The 16,006-nt window shown below is 48.7% G+C and overlaps 1 protein-coding gene and 1 non-coding gene across 2 annotated transcripts in view; one reads left to right on the top strand and one right to left on the bottom strand.

The window, feature by feature from the left end:
- B4GALNT3 (beta-1,4-N-acetyl-galactosaminyltransferase 3) overlaps positions 1-16,006 on the top strand; it is a 126,726-nt gene that overhangs the window by 69,658 nt on the left and 41,062 nt on the right. Inside the window, exons 2-3 of the mRNA XM_019489554.2 lie at positions 11,664-11,743; positions 13,842-13,919. Coding sequence (XP_019345099.1) covers positions 11,664-11,743; positions 13,842-13,919 — 158 coding nt within the window. The remainder of the gene's footprint in view (positions 1-11,663; positions 11,744-13,841; positions 13,920-16,006) is intronic.
- TRNAK-CUU (transfer RNA lysine (anticodon CUU)) lies at positions 6,730-6,802 on the bottom strand. Its single transcript has one exon. It is a non-coding gene; the product is annotated as a tRNA-Lys (tRNA).

A 16,006-nucleotide genomic window follows, 5' to 3' on the forward strand; every position in this document is an offset into this window, starting at 1 on the left:
ACACTGGCTTAGAACACTGATTACCTAATCTGGTATCCTGTTTCCAGTAGAGACCTATTCTAGATGCACCACCATTAGAACATCTGAGCCCTTTCTAATTAAATCTTGAGTTTACCATATTTATTTGAATATAAAAGACCCCTCCCCAACTACATAACATTGCTCAAAGTCATCTTGACCTACAAAAGACTAAGATTCTATATGTAAGCCCTTACATGAGACAGCAGGGACTATACTTGATCTGAACTATATGTACTACAAACTAGAAATGCTTTTACCTTAGTATCATAAAGCTCTTAATCTACCATATAGCTCACTGGGCTGGACCACAGCAGAGCCAACAGCATTTCAAGCCATGGTGACCCCATAGCTGAGCACTGCTTAGTATGTGTGGGTATTCCAGATACCCCCAACAAATGATCCACATGTTAATTAGCCCTTCCCACTCAGAACCAGGTGTTTTTGTCATGAGTCCTGGGATCCTTCAAAAAATTATATGCAGATGAGGTGCAAAGCAACCTGGGTTGGCTCCACCTCATGAAGGGCATGGCCACACTAATGATACGCACCAGGCTGAGAGAGGAGGTGAGAGAGGGATTCCCAATGAACTTTTTAGCCTCTTTGGTGATGTTTGCCAGACATTTAATGCTGGTGAAGAAACAGGAATGATTGGAAATGGGAAGGAAAGTGTGCAGGCCGGGAGCGATCCAGACCCTTTTGTGCACGCGGGCCGTGGCCAGCAGCCCAGGCACGCGGGGTCGGAGAAGACCAGGGGCGAGCTAGAATTAGTCACGGACGCGTAGTGGTTGATTTAAAGATTGTTTACTTACACCAAAGGTGGTCGTGGTGTAGGCTGGACAGTTTTCCAGGCACAGCTCCGCTTAAATCCTCGTTAGAGGATTACGACAAGTTCGCTCTCTCCCACGGAGTTGTTGAAGCTCTGTGGGTTTGTCTGTTTTCGTGCAGGAAGGGATACGTCTAGGAATCTATCGGCGACGGGGAGAGGCCAGAGGCTGTTTAGGCCCCTGTTGCCTTTTAAGAAATGCGTTGGGTCCGTAAGGATCCGCAGCGCTTAGAGATCTTCACACAGCGTGAAGTCTCCTCCTCCTGGTGTTCGTGGAGTCCTCCAACTTGGACGGAAACCACACAAGCCTCTTATACGGCTAACAAGCCAATCGCTAGCCGCCACATGTGCATATTTTAGAACTAGCCAATAATGTGGCTCGAATTTTCATACAAATGGCGGGAACTCTTTGCACCGAGCATTTTTTAGATGCAAAAAGAAATGCACCATGCAAAGAAAGCTACAAATTGGCGGGAAATTCTCCGTTGCACCGGGGTTCTCTTCTGCAGCAGAAAACTCCACCGTGCAAAGAAGCTGCAATTTAGCGGGAAAATAATTTAGCAGTGCCGAAGCACACACAAAACAAAAAATCACAACTTTGGGTTGTGACAGAAAGATACATCTCAGCTGTGGGAATAAAGAAAAAGTAAAAATGTATGCAATGTAGTGGCTCACCATGACTTGAAAAACAGTTGGTGCTGAGGGGGACTGCGTGCACTAAATCCTCCTATATATTTTATTCAGAGCAGTGATAGGGGTTAAATATCTGACAGGGGAATGGAACCATTACCACCACAACTCAGACAGCAGCCTTTGCACGGCCTAAGCATTGTAGGTGGGGATGAAGTGTTAATGGAAAGAGCACTATAATACACCTAGTTATATAGAGCAGTAGTAGGGGCTAAGCTCGATGTGAACAAAAGCACTAGCCTAGTACTGGGTAAGCTTGAGGACCCATTGCCCCTGGGGGTTTCCGCCCCCCAGGAAAGAGTAAAGATCCTCAGGGTGGAGTTAAGCCCAGAGCTGATGGAGCAGAAGGCATGGGAAAAGACAGAGGGTAAGGCCAGACAGAGACTGGGGCTATGGCAATCACACTGCCGTCAATGGCGGGATGGGTGGCATTGACGAAGGTGATGCTTCTGCTGATGCTGTTACACACTGCTCTAGTCATCTCCCCTCCTCCCCTCTCCAAACAAGTTGTTTGCAGAATCCAGAGAGCCATGTGTGTTTTCCTTTGGAGCTCCACAAGGGTGAAAGTGGCAAGGGCCAAGCTGTACAAAGCAAACGGTTCAGAGCCAGAGGAATGCCAGACATCCTCCTCTTTCTCTGGGCCAAGTATACGAACCAGGTTTGCAAACTGGCAACAGAGGGGGAATCTAAAACAGCCAGCTTTGTTAAGTATTTTTCAGGGCAGTTGCTGCAACAGTAGCAAGTGCACACAATGACTAACGGGAGCCCATAGATCATGTTTTCCCCATGGTTTTATGAGATCCTGAAGTGCTTTTGAGAGAAATACAAGCTGCATGATGCTACTAGCAACCCTGGTAATCCACCGCAAGATACGGGAGGTGGTAAGGGCAAGAGACACCATATCACCGGTAGACTTACTACCTGGTGACAGCTGCCAGGCCATGTGGGAACAAATCTTTCACAAGGAACTGCAGAAGAAGCACAGAGACCTAAACTGGCAGGAAGCCCACTGGGCACTTCGTGTGCGGGCATGGAGAAGCAGTGCAGGGCAGAGAGGTCCACTGAACTGCCCGAGGCTGACCTGCCACTGGCAGGCAGAAACAATTGACCACCTCTTCTGAGACTGCCCATATGCCAGGGAGGTGTGGAAGAAAGTCCATGCGCTCTTCCTGGTGGTGACAGATGTCAGAAACCTGGCCAGAGAAGAGCTACTCTGTGGGCACCTGACCAGACAGCGCGGAGCCCCAACAGCATGCTTCGACCGATTCATCTGCTGCTTCAGGTCTGCACTGTGGAAAACCAGGAACCTTCTCACAAACAGACACTCAGACCCCACAGTTGAGGACTGTATTAAAATGGGACTAAGTGAAATCTACCAGTACTACAGAAACATAGAAGAGGACGAAAGGAAAGAAATGGCAGACCTCATCTGGTGGAGAGGAGCCTGGCATAGACTTTTTCAGGATTAACCACTCTGAGGAGGGCAGTGGGTGGAGGTATGGGTGCGCACAACTGCGCAGTTGTGCAGTGCGAACAGTGTAATGGGTTTTTAGTGTGCTTTGAGCTGCCAAGTGAACCACAAGGGTCTCTTGGCAGAGTGGTGGAACTGGAGTGTTATATATATATAAATATTTTTTGCAAACCCCCCCCCCCAACAAACCCTGGCAGGGGAAATACCATGACCACTACAACAGTTTTTCTAGTCGCTGGGGAAAACTGCTCTTCTGGCATCAGGTAGTGCCTGCAGAGGTAATGTATAGTTAACCTCCCACTTCCATTTCCAGTACTAAGATCTTGGCTTTACGCCCACTTTATGGAAATGGGAGACTCTTCCCCAGCTTGCTCCTCTGGCCATACAGCTGAGGGTAAGTAAAACTCGGGGGAATCCAAACCCCAAGTGTCTGGGCTTGGGCCTGCACATACGATGCCTTCCAAATGATTTGGAAACATCTGAAGCCTCAGGTGGGTGTGGAGGATATTTGCTGGTAGTAGGGCCACTTATGGTTCTTGAATGGCTCATGGACTTGAATTGATTTGGCTTGGAACACAAAAAATTTTTCTTAAAAAAAACAGGCTGTCAAGAGAGGCGGTGCTGTACAGACACCTGACTAAACTCCAGGGGAGCCTGTTGGTCTGTTTTGATCAGTTCATGTCATTGCAGACTGGTGTGTAGGGGCGAGCATTGTAATGAGTCCACGGGTTCCTATGGTGGGTTAAGGAGGCAATGATCAGTGACTAGAAATTGTGTGTGTGTGTGTGTGTGTGTGTGTGTGTGTAGAGAGAGAGAGAGAGAGAATGATGGGCGGGGGGTGTGGGCAAAGTCAGAGGCCTGCATCCAGCTCCCCTCCCCCGCCCCCACCTTTGGGCCTGAAACCGCTCCTCCTTTCCCCCACTCTGCTGTGGGGCTGGGCCTGGTCCCCCACCCGCCCCGCCGCCATTGCAGGATTGGGCCCGCCCCTCCCCCTACCTCCCCGCCACCGTTTCGGGGCCAGGCCCTTCCCCCCCTCTACCTCCCCACTGCCATTTTCAGGCCAGGCTGGGCCTGGCACCCCACCCTCATGCCCTCCATTTTGGGGCCAGGCCTGGCATGGCCCCCACCCCCGCTGCCATTGTGGGGCTGGCACCAGTCACCCCCCAACTTCCCCATCTCCATTCAGGACCAGGCCAGGCTACTCCCCCCCACCTCCGTTTCAGGGCTGGGCTGGGCCCGGCACACCCCCCAACCCTCCTTGCCACTGTTTCAAGCCTGGGCCCACTCCTCCCAACCCTCCCACCCTGCCACATCAGCCTGGGTCTGCTGCTCCCCACCCCCCAGCACCATGGTGGACTGGGTTCTCACTGCCTCCTTTGGGCCTGCTCCTCCCCTCCTCCCCCACTGCCACTGCATCAGCCCAGTCTCACTGCTCCCTCCCACCAACACTAAACCAACTCCACCCCCCATGTCTCCACCATTGTGACAGTGCACCACCACCTCCTATCTGAACGCTGTAGTTGCACTCTGATTAGTTGTTTCTGTCAGCCAATCAGAGTGCAACAAAAGCATTATGGACAGACAGACTACAGCTTTTATAATATTCAAATATATAAAGACATATATTTTACACACACACACACACACACATACACACACACACACACATGGATCCTTTCAGCATTTCAGCATCTTATCTGGCAGGGGAAATGCCATGATCACCGCCACAGTGGATGTAGTATTGGTCCAGGTGGTTTTGCTGTACATGGAAAGGGAGAGCCCCTTCTCCCTAACCTTGAATGGTTTTGTGTAGTTGAGGGTGGAGACTTGTCCACTGCACTTCAGGTAGGCACTCCTACAAGAATCTACTATAGCCTCCCAATGGGAGGATCTTGATTACACACTTTATTTTATGGAGATGGGAGGGATCTTGGGGTGTACATGTAAGATGCATGCATTTCATAGATTCATAGATTCATAGATGTTAGGGTTGGAAGAGACCTCAATAGATCACTGAGTCTGACCCCCTGCATAGGCAGGAAAGAGTGCTGGGTTCAGATGACCCCAGCTAGATGCATATCCAACCTCCTTTTGAAGACCCCCAGGGTAGGGGAGAGCACCACCTCCCTTGGGAGCCCATTCCTAAAGTCCAGTCTAAATTTGCTCTCTGCTAGCTTGTGGCCATTATTTCTTGTAACCCCCGAGGGCACCTTGGTGAATAAAACCTCACCAATTCCCTTCTGTGCCCCTGTGATGAACTTATAGGCAGCCACAAGGTCGCCTCTCAACCTTCTCTTGCGGAGGCTGAAAAGGTCCAGGTTCTCTAGTCTCTCCTCGTAGGGCTTGGCCTGCAAGCCCTTAACCATACAAGTGGCCCTTCTCTGGACCCTCTCCAGGTTATCCGCATCCCTCTTGAAGTGTGGTGCCCAGAATTGCACGCAGTACTCCAACTGCGGTCTGACCAGAGCCCTATAGAGGGGAAGTATCACCTCTTTGGACCTATTCGTCATGCATCTGCTGATGCACGATAAAGTGCCATTAGCTTTTCTGATGGCTTCGTCACACTGCCGACTCATGTTCATCTTGGAGTCCACTAGGACTCCAAGATCCCTTTCCACTTTCGTGCCACCAAGGAGGTCATTTCCTAGGCAGTAGCTATGCTGGACATTTTTCCTCCCTAGGTGCAGCACTTTGCATTTCTCCTTCTTGAATTGCATTCTATTGTTTTCTGCCCACTTGTCCAATCTTTCCAGGTCTGCTTGCAGCTGTTCCCTGCTCTCCAGCATGTCCACTTGTCCCCACAATTTTGTGTCATCCGCAAACTTGGACAGAGTACACTTCACTCCCTCGTCCAAGTCGCTGATGAAGACATTGAAGAGTATCGGTCCAAAGACCGAGCCCTGCGGGACCCCACTGCCCACACCCTTCCAGGTCGAAACCGACCCATCCACCACGACTCTCTGGGTGCGACCCTCTAGCCAATTCGCCACCCACCGGACTGTGTAGTTATCCAAGTCACAGCCTCTTAACTTGTTCACCAGTATGGGGTGAGATACCATATCGAAGGCCTTCCTGAAGTCTAAGTATGCGACATCAACCCGTACTCCTGCATCCAGGCATTTCGTAACCTGGTCATAAAAAGAGACTGGATTAGTCAGGCATGATCTACCTGCTACGAACCCATGCTGGTTTCCCCTCAGCATAATTAAGCCTGCCGGGCTCTCGCAAATGTGAGCCTTGATAATTTTTTCAAAGACTTTGCCAAGGATGGAGGTGAGACTGACTGGCCTATAGTTGCCCGGGTCCTCCTTCCTCCCCTTCTTGAAAATGGGGACCACATTGGCCCTTTTCCAGTCCTCCGGGACTTGGCCCGTGCACCACGAGCGTTCAAATATTCCCGCCAGTGGCTGTGCGCTGATGTCGGCCAGTGCCTTCAGTACCCTCGGATGGAGCTCATCCGGTCCTGCCGACTTAAAGGCATCCAGATCCTCCAAGTGAATCTGCACCATCTCAGGATCTACGCGTGATAGTCTGGTGCCTTGCTGCTGCCTCTCTACAACCCCAGTGAGAGACTTGTATTGCCCCTTATTTAGGAACACTGAGGCAAAGAACTCGTTGAGGAGTTCAGCCTTGTCCCCCCTGTCTGTCACCAATTGCTTTTGCCTATTTAGTAGGGGTCCTATTCCTCCCTGGGCCTTCCTTTTACTCCCTAAAAAAATCTATGCACCCAACATGGGGCTTGAACCCATGACCCTGGGATTAAGAGTCCCATGCGCTACCAACTGAGCTAGCCAGGCACTGATTTGGGATTATCTGAAACCCCAGGCTGAAGAGTTTGGGAGGTAAGATCCTTGCTGGTGGTAACGCACAGATCTGAATGATTGAGCTCCTCTGAGTGGATGGAATTTGGAACTGATTTGACTAATTTGGCCTGAAACTTGAAATTTAAATTAAAAAATTAACATTCCTGGTGATCAGTGGTGTCCCTCAGGGTTCAGTACTTGGACCAGTGCTTTTCAACATGTTCATCAACAATTTGGATTCAGGTGTTAAAAGCAAACTGGCAAAGTTCGCTGACAACACCAAACTATGGGGGACTGTGGTCACCCTCAAGGATAGGCTGGCAATACAGGCTGACCTAGACAGGCTTGTGTTGTGGGCAGATCTCAACCTGATGTCATTTGATATGGAGAAATGTAAAGTGTTTCATCTGGGGAGAACTAATCCACAACTCACTTACAGGCTCGGCAGTGCTATGCGTGCCAGCACCACAACTGAATGAGACCTGGGTGTCGTGATAGACCACAAAATGAACATGAGCCACCAATGCAATGCCAGAGCTGACAGAGCTAATCGAACACTGGCATGCATCTACCGAGGCATCTTGAGCAAGGCTAAAGATGTCATCCTTCCACTCGACTTGGCCTTGGTGAGACCACAGCTGGAATACTGCATCCAGTTTTGAGCTCTGCACTTCAAGAAGGATGTGGAGAAGCTCAAGAGTCCAAAGGAGACCCACATGCATGATTAGAGGCCTAGAGATCAGGCAATATGAGAAGAGGCTGAAAGACTTGGGACTGTTCAGCCTAGAGAAGAAAAGACTCAGGGGACTTGGTAATAGCCTGTAAGTATATCAGGGTAGTATATCAGGGCCTGAGGAAGCATCTATTCACCAAGAGCCCTAGGGGAGATCAAAAAACAATGGGCACAAACTGAAAGATCTCTTCAGACTAGACATCAGGAAAAACTTCTTTACCAGTCGAGTGCCAAAGGTTTGGAACAGTACACTCACCCACCCTGGGGATCTTCAAAAAGCGTCTTGCTGCTCATCTTGCTGGGGTCATCTGACTCCAGCAGTCTTTCCTGCCCTAGTACAGTGGGCCTGGAGCTGATGATCTGTAAGGCCCTTCCAGACCCTAACATCTATGAAACTATGAAACATCTCAGCCTTTTAGCTAAAATCAAGCTTTTTTGGCACCAAGGGGAGGGTGTCAAGGCTGGGTCTGGCCCTCCTGGTGCTGGTTTAATATTGCAGTACCTCCAGGCCCCTACCAGTTCCCTGTGGAGGAAACACCAGCCCAACTTTTTTTTTTTAAAGAACTCAAAAAAAATTCCCATCAGCACATTTGCCCAATATAGGATGTATATATTATAGTCATGCTCAGTGTTGCTTGCACATAATCAGCTTTATAAATGGTTTCCATTGCTGAGCACATGCTGCTTTTGGCAGCAATTCAATGATAAAACAGTGTATTTAATGAGGTATCCTTGTATGCAAATGCAAGATGAGGGGACTTTTTTTTCCATACTGACTAGGGGGGAAAAATCTCACCTTGTATTTGAGTAAATATGGTAATTTTGTGTTGTGTCATGTATATTACACAACACAACAATTTTTATCAATTATATATATATAATATACTCTGTGTGTGTGTGTGTGTGTGTGTGTGTGTGTGTATAATATACTCGTGTGTGTGTGTATCTATATATATATATATATCTCAATATTGCTATTGCACATGACTTGACTTGAAAGATTTGAATATCAGTGAGGGAACTGAAGAATTAAATAGGCGCTCCTGGTTCATGGGTACAGTACTATTTATTATTTTGTAGATGTTCATCTTATTTCTTTTCCCCCAGGGGGTTCATTGACCCACCCCCTTTCAATTGACCACACTGCAAGAAAGTCCCAGAAGTAAGGAAGAATCCCCCCTCCCTTCCTCCTCATGCATGGCAAAACCTCCCCTTCCCCTTCTTTCTCCCCTACCCACTGCTGCCACTCTCTGGCTACCTTAGGGGTGGGCTCCAGAGCTGCTCCTCCCTGTTCCAGCTGGGCTCTGTACTTGAAGCCAAGCTCTACCAGGGACAGCAGCAGCAAGCTGATGCAGGGGAAAGGGAACAGAATTCATTCATTGCTGCTAAACCTGACTCCATGTGCCATCCAGCAGCAGGGGTGCAGGAATGGCTCTGGAGCCCCGCACCCACATCAGGCTTAACTGGGAACAGTGTTAGTGGTGAAGGGGAGGGGAGAAAACATGCAGCTGAGCCCGGAGGGCAAGGGATGGCATGGGGCAGGGGGAAGGAGATTCTTACATGCTTGAGGGATGTAAAAAAAACAAAAAACCTTTGCTTGAGTGACTTAAAAAAAATTCCTCCTGCTGCTCCTGCAGGTTAGTTTTTCCTAAAACAGAGTTGGAGGGTGCTGGGAGCCGGGGTACTCCCATTACTCCCATACCTCCCATCTCATGAAACAAACTCTGGAGAAATCTTGCAGCTGCTTTAGGGCAGGCTGGCTCATTCACAGTCCCCAAAGGGAAGGGATGGAGCAGGGAAGGTAACTCCTGGCACACATGCCAGAGCATGCCATGTGAAAGCATTTTGCTTGGCACACGTGCCTCGGGGTGGATGGCAGGGGAATGCGAGGGGCCTGATCCTTATTGTGGCAGTGCAGCCCTGGATCCTTCCCTGCCACCCACCTCGAGGTGTGCATGCACCCTTTGCCATCAATGAACCGGTCCGGGACTCCACAGATCTTGGTGCAGCTGCAAGCAGCTGAGACTCTGTGGTGGGTAGCAGGGGCCTGCCCAGAGCCCAGGATGTCTATGGCAGGCAGGTAGGAGACTGCAAGTGGCGGCACTGGGGTCCGCAGAGCCCCGGCTCAGCTCATTGCTGGCAGGGGGTGTACACATGCCTCGGGGTGCATGGCAGGGAAGGGGCTAGGGTTGGGGCTGTGATGCCACAACAAGGATTGGACCCCTTGTGGCTCCCCCACTGTCTGCCCCTGGTATACTAACATCTTACAAATTGAGGTTGCGGGTGTTTTTGGCACTCTGCCCAAAAATGTTGCCAACCCCTGGGATGGACAATGGTAGATTTTGTACAAGCCCTAGCATGTTCCCCATGGTTGTAGATCTGTCAGGGTGGTATAGCAACTCTGGGAAAGAAGACAATTCTTCTACAGTATGGAGGGAATCTAGGGAGGGCCACTCTCTTGACTCTGCATAGTTGGAGATGCTCCTAGGGCCAGAATAGGACCTGGGATCCATTGTGTGACTTATCTGAATCCTTATACAACTTGTCTAGAGTGTATCTGGCTCTGTCAAACGTGGCATATTTCTCAAACTATACTAGGGCAAGGTTAAATACAGAGGAAGTAGAGTCTTGCTGTCTCTGGTATCTAAATGCCAATTCAAAACAAAGATGATACGGCACCCTCCTACTTTGGTGTGCAGCCAGAAGGTGCTACTTCAAAAGGTGTTAGAACTTCTCATATTCTTAATTAAACCATCACCTGGTTGAATCCAGTACACCAGGCACAAAGCTGCAGCCAGGTTGGTTACTTACCAAAGCAAAGCCAAGGTGTTTAGGAAACCTGAAAATCACATAGTGTAAGCATGTTAACCAGCACTATGAAATAGTGGTCTACCACAGTGTTATCAGCATGGCTACTTCTGAGTGGAAGTCAATTCAGATGCTAGTTTTAATGCAGCTAATGAAACAGGTGAGTGTTTCACTAGAAACAAATCACTGAGTATGAGCAGATGTCAAAGCAAATGTTAGACAGGAAGTGTAGCATGTGTTGAAAAGGATCATCTGACTGGTTAAAAAGAAGGCCTGTTGCTTTTGCTAATCGTGGTGCAGATTAGGAGTAATCCCAATGAAGTCAATGTGGTTATGATAGGGGAATTAGATGGAATCCAGGCTCAAGGAATGTATCAGGGGCTTTTTATTGAAAATTGTGAAAGGTAATCAGTGTCTCCAAAGTTGCTTGGGTTGTTTTCCTGTATCTCATGAAGTTACACAGGAAGCTGAATATCAGGCATTTGAACTGTTAACTGAGAAATGTTGACCATGTTCTGAGTCAACTGTGACAGCTGAGTGTCCCTCCAGGAATCATCATTGCCCTGGGGCTTTCTTCAACAGTAAGAGTTATTAACTTGCAAAAAAAACCCCTGGAGCCATTGTTATTGGCTTTTACTTGCTTCAGCCATATTGTCAGCTGAAAACATCAGTTTGCCATGGCATGATTTACAGGATTTTGTGAGATTTTCATGAAGAACTTTAACCCAGTGGAAGCAAAAATTATTCAAATTATCATGTTAGCGATTATTTTTGAAGTACACTCTTTGAGTTTTGCAACACTAGCTGGGATTAACTCTCAGAACCCCCCCTTTTTCCAGGGTGCTGGAAGAAGGACACAGGCTTTGTACAACACAAAGGGCATATTGGCAAAAATAGGGCTTCGCTTGGAAGTAAGCTCCTGGAGACCTTTGTACGTTTCAAAGTGGATTAGTTCTTCTGTGGCACCAAAATAAGGCTGGGAAGTTTAGTCCCAGTGTTGTCATCATGTGACTGACCCTTCAGTGCTTTGGTTTCCTTATCTATGAAATGAGGATAATACTGCCTACCTCACATGGGTTTGCGAGACCCCACATGTTAATTTTTCCATTGATCTTGCATCTCTTTTTCTGGGATCTCAGAGCAAAGTAGGAGCCATATCACCAACTTGGCATATTGAAAGTGTCTGGAGGAGGGGGCAAAAGTTTGCTTTCATTCAGTCCTATACACTCCTAACCAGAAAGGGGGCACTGCTCTGTCATCAATACCATCTCTTCTTTAAAGTGAATTTTAAAGTCCCTTCCTTCTTTTGTGCAGGGTATGGTAGCTGGAGGGAACTGGCTAAGGCTGTGGACCCAAACTTGCAGCTTTATTATCCTAAGAAGTCAGGACACCAGGTAAGAGAACTCGGGAGTCTTTTAGACATTTGAGAAAGTGTTCTTCTGGACCTGCCTGGCAGGTCTTGGCTCCAGCCATCAGCACTTCCTACATGCACAGAACAAGGACCAAGCCACAGAACAAGTTCCAATCTCAGTGACCCTGATATAGAAACAGAACAACTCCATTGTTATTGATGGTGTCACTCTGGATATATGTTGTCATAATGGAGGTCTTTACCTGGCCAAGAAGGACACAAGAAGGCATAACTAAGCAAGACTGGATGAAATAAAGGGAGCTTTCAGGCTAAAGGCCTGATGTGATATGTAGCACAGTGAGGAATGATTTCACAGGGGAAGTGGTAGAATGTCCATTGCTTGGGACATTTAAAACAAGTCTGAACAAAACACTGGACACTAAACTAAAGGCAACACTTTACAGCTCCAAGCTGGTGAGGAGGCAGGGAGTTCTTAAATTAACTCTGGGGCTCCAGGTAAGAAGGTTAAAGTGAGCAGAGACTAGATCAATGTAGGACATCTGGATAGTAGGCCTGTGTGAGTTGGTAGCGATCTGATCTGGCTTCGGATCCGGCCACTTTGGATGGCTGAGATCCAATCCAGAGCTCTGGACCGGGTTTCTGCCTCAATCCGGCCAAAGCGGCTCCGGAGCTTCGGAGCCACCTTGGAGATCCGGCCACAGGGTATAATGGGGAATCAATTAAATATCTATAACATTGTTGTTTCTTGTCTGATTTGGATGAAATTTGCAGGTATGGTAGCCTCTGATGAGAGCATGAAACCGGCCAAGTTTCAAGGGGTTTGGGGGAAACTACCCCAAATGCTTGGAAACAAAGCTCCTGTCACATCTATGTGTTACAACACAGGGGGGTCAAAACTGCAGGGGTGATAGCGCTTACTGAAGCCACAAAGCCTGCCAAGTTTCAAGAAGATCGGTGCAGGGGTTTGGGGGGAACTGCCCCTCAAGCTGCGGACAAGCAAAACTTGTGCCATGGGTGACACTGCGTGTGCTAAGGCACAGCGGGGTGACAGCCGCAGGGGTGGTGGCCCCTGCTGTGACGCCTGCCAGCTGCCAAGGAGATCGGTGCAAATGGGTTCTGGGGCTCTGCACCCCTAGCTGCTGACAGACAAAACTCGTGCCAAGACTGTCTCTGTCTTGGGGCAGTTGATTGTCTGTATTGATTCTTTCCTCTCCCTCCTGGTTTTGTAGGTGCTAATTGCTGCTTGTTAAGTCATTATGTAGTAGCTAGGTCCTGTGGTTTGAGCTGGTCCCTGAGTCCCTGGTCCCTGAGTGAATCATGATTGATTGATTGATTGGTAACTGGGAACACAGCAGCTTAGCAGCCAGGCCTGCAGCAGTGTCTCCCCTCCCCGCTCCAAGACAGACACAGTCAGTCCCTCAAGCACCCATGGCACGAGTTCTGCTTGTCCCCAGCCTGAGGGGCAGTTCCCCCCAAACCCCTGCACCGATCTTCTTGAAACTTGGCAGGCTTTGTGGCCTCAGTAAGAGCTACCACCCCTGCAGTTTTGACCCCCCTGTGTTGTAACACATAGACATGACAGGAGTTTGGCTTTCAAGAATTTGGGGTACAGTTGCCCCCAAAGCCCTCCACCAATCTTCTTGAAACCTGGCAGGCTTCATCCTCTCTGCAGAGTCTAGCACTCCTGAAAATTTCATCCAAATCAGACAAAAAACAACAAAGTTATAGATATTTTATTGTTTCCCCATTATACCCTATGGCTGGATCTCCGACAGGGCTCCGAAGCTCTTTGGAAACTCCGAACTGCTTCAGGAAGCCTAACGAGGCCAGCGCTTCGACCTGGATGTGCTGCTTCAGACCCTGAAGCATCCGAAGCTTCTCCGGATCTGAAGCTCTGTCCGAAGCCTCACACAGCCCTACTGGATAGTAATGGCACCGTCTCTAGTGCAAAAGGTGGTGAGCACCTAACACTCCACTATGCTTGTGACAACTTGTGAATTCTTTTAGAAGCTCCTGTGCACTTGCTAGCTGCTCATCAGCCCTGTGCAGGCCTCCTAATCCTTATGTACATGTGATTCATCACTTCTAATATTATTTTTACTTTCTTTTGCCTGTTTCAGAACCAAGAGCAGCAACAAGGTGGGAGGAATAGGCCAGATTTTCCTGCAGTGGACATCTCTTCTCCTTGGATGCCAGAGGTTGGTGTTCTCTGGAACAATTTCCAGTGAGAGATTTGTAACTAGAGGCCCCCAGAGTAAAGCTGGAATGGAAGGGAAGCTACCTGGGATCTCCACAGCTGCTCAAGGAGTCTTCTCTGTCAATCCCTTCCCTGTTGCTGAAAGCAAACAAAGGAAATAGAATTTCCAGATAGAAAGGAATTACCAGATTCTTAACAATTTGGCTCCTGACCTAGCTACAAAGGTACCAGGAATCCATACCCTTCCTCTTGAAAGCAGCCAGGCTGCTTTCCTTGGAAGGTGACCCTTACTCAGAGCTGGGAATGTGTAGGGCAAAGAATCCAGCAAGCAAATACATGACTGTGGCATGTAAGCGCCTCACACTATGCTAGTGCTCTGGCATCTGTCTGCAATCCAATCCCTGTGTTTTGTATGTAGGAGGTCTCCTTCACCTCAGTGACAATGCTAGGAAGCTGTGACCCTTGAAAACCTAGGTAAATCTTTCCTTTCCTTTCCTTGAGGCCTTATTTACTCTTTCTTGCCCTGCCTCCTTATCACACTACTCTTCAGATAATGTAGCAATGTGGCACTTAGACAATATGAAGATCACAAGCCCTAGGGTGTTTGGCTCATGAAAATAGCTTCCTGAGTTCCAAAAGGGGATTAGACGCATGCACGAATTAGCATGGCATCTGCAGTGTCACTAGCTAGACGACAAACTCTAGTCTGAATGCTTCAGGACATAAACTGAGCACAGCTGGGAACAGAAAGGAATGACTCTTCCTCACCCCCATCCCCAGCAACAGTACTGAATGGTTTGGGGCATGATTAGAGAGTTACATCTTTCCTTGAAGCATCTAATAAATGGCCACTATCTGATACTGAAAGTCAGGTTGGTTGGACCATCAGTCTGTTCTGCTGTAGCAAGTCCTATGGCCCCTGATCACAGCTTGAGTCTGTTGTCGTCCTCCAGCTGCATGGCATTGTCCCAGTGGCAGGCTGTGCGCTCAGCACTGCCTCTTTGATGAGCCACTGCTGGCTGAGGGCCATGAGGATGTGACAGTCAAGATTGTTGCTATGTGCAGGAGTTGCATGGTATAGTTAGCTGCTCTCCTCTCCCATGGTAATTGGCATTTTGTGTTCTACTTGGTATCTCCCAGGCCTGCATTGGGCTCTGCCCATCAACTCCAGTCCCCAGAGGCCACAAAGCAATGCTAAGTGCGCTTGTCATGAAAGTTGTCAGGTACTGGTTATGTTGCAAACTTGATCTGTCTGAGATTCCTTGCTCAGCACATTGTCTGGAATAGAAGTGTGGCTGTAGGATGTGTTTTGCCCCCTAGAGAGATGGTGCGCAAAGAGTAGAGCCATGATACCAGCCTGTGCTGTGGCAAATGCAAGATGGTCTCATTCCCCAGTGTAGCGATGGGTCACGCAAAGCACAGAGTAAATGCACAAGCCCGTCTCCTGCTGTGCTGCTTCCAGGTGGGAAACAAAAAGACAGATTGCACCATCCAAAGCAAAAGAAGAGGGCCACAGCCTGGTTTGTGCAGCTGTCCACCAGTCACTGGGGAAGGCCTTACACCAGGATCTTCTGTGTCATCCTCCATCTTGTGCTGCTTTTGGTACTGATAGAATGCTCTACTATGCAGCAGAGCTGAAATGAAAAGCAAAAATGGCGTAGACCAGTGTTTCTCAACCCCTGGGTTGCAACCCAAAAGTGGGTTGCAAGAATATATGCAAGGGTCACGAACAAATTTAAAAAAATGGATTCTCCTTTAAAGGAGAAACATGTGGGCAACCGCAGTGTTCCAGCCTGTAAGGGGCTACTTGGGGCCCCCATGCCCCAAACACCCCTCTCTTACCCCACACAGTGGGGGGCTAGGGCCTGGGGGCGGTGGGGTGGGAGTGAGGGGCCCTGGGATGGGACTGGCCATCGATGTTTACAAATGGGTCCTGGTACAAAAAAGTTGAGAACCACTGACATAAACAGGGGTTTGTTACTGATATTGCTATAGCCTTTAAAAACCCCAGTCCTGAATCAGGCCATTGCCCCATGCCAAGTGTTGTATAGAACCACGTCAAAGCAGATCTCTCCCCAAAAGCTCACA

Source organism: Alligator mississippiensis, chromosome 4 (genome assembly GCF_030867095.1).
Source record: "Alligator mississippiensis isolate rAllMis1 chromosome 4, rAllMis1, whole genome shotgun sequence".
Classification (NCBI taxonomy): Eukaryota; Metazoa; Chordata; order Crocodylia; family Alligatoridae; genus Alligator; species Alligator mississippiensis.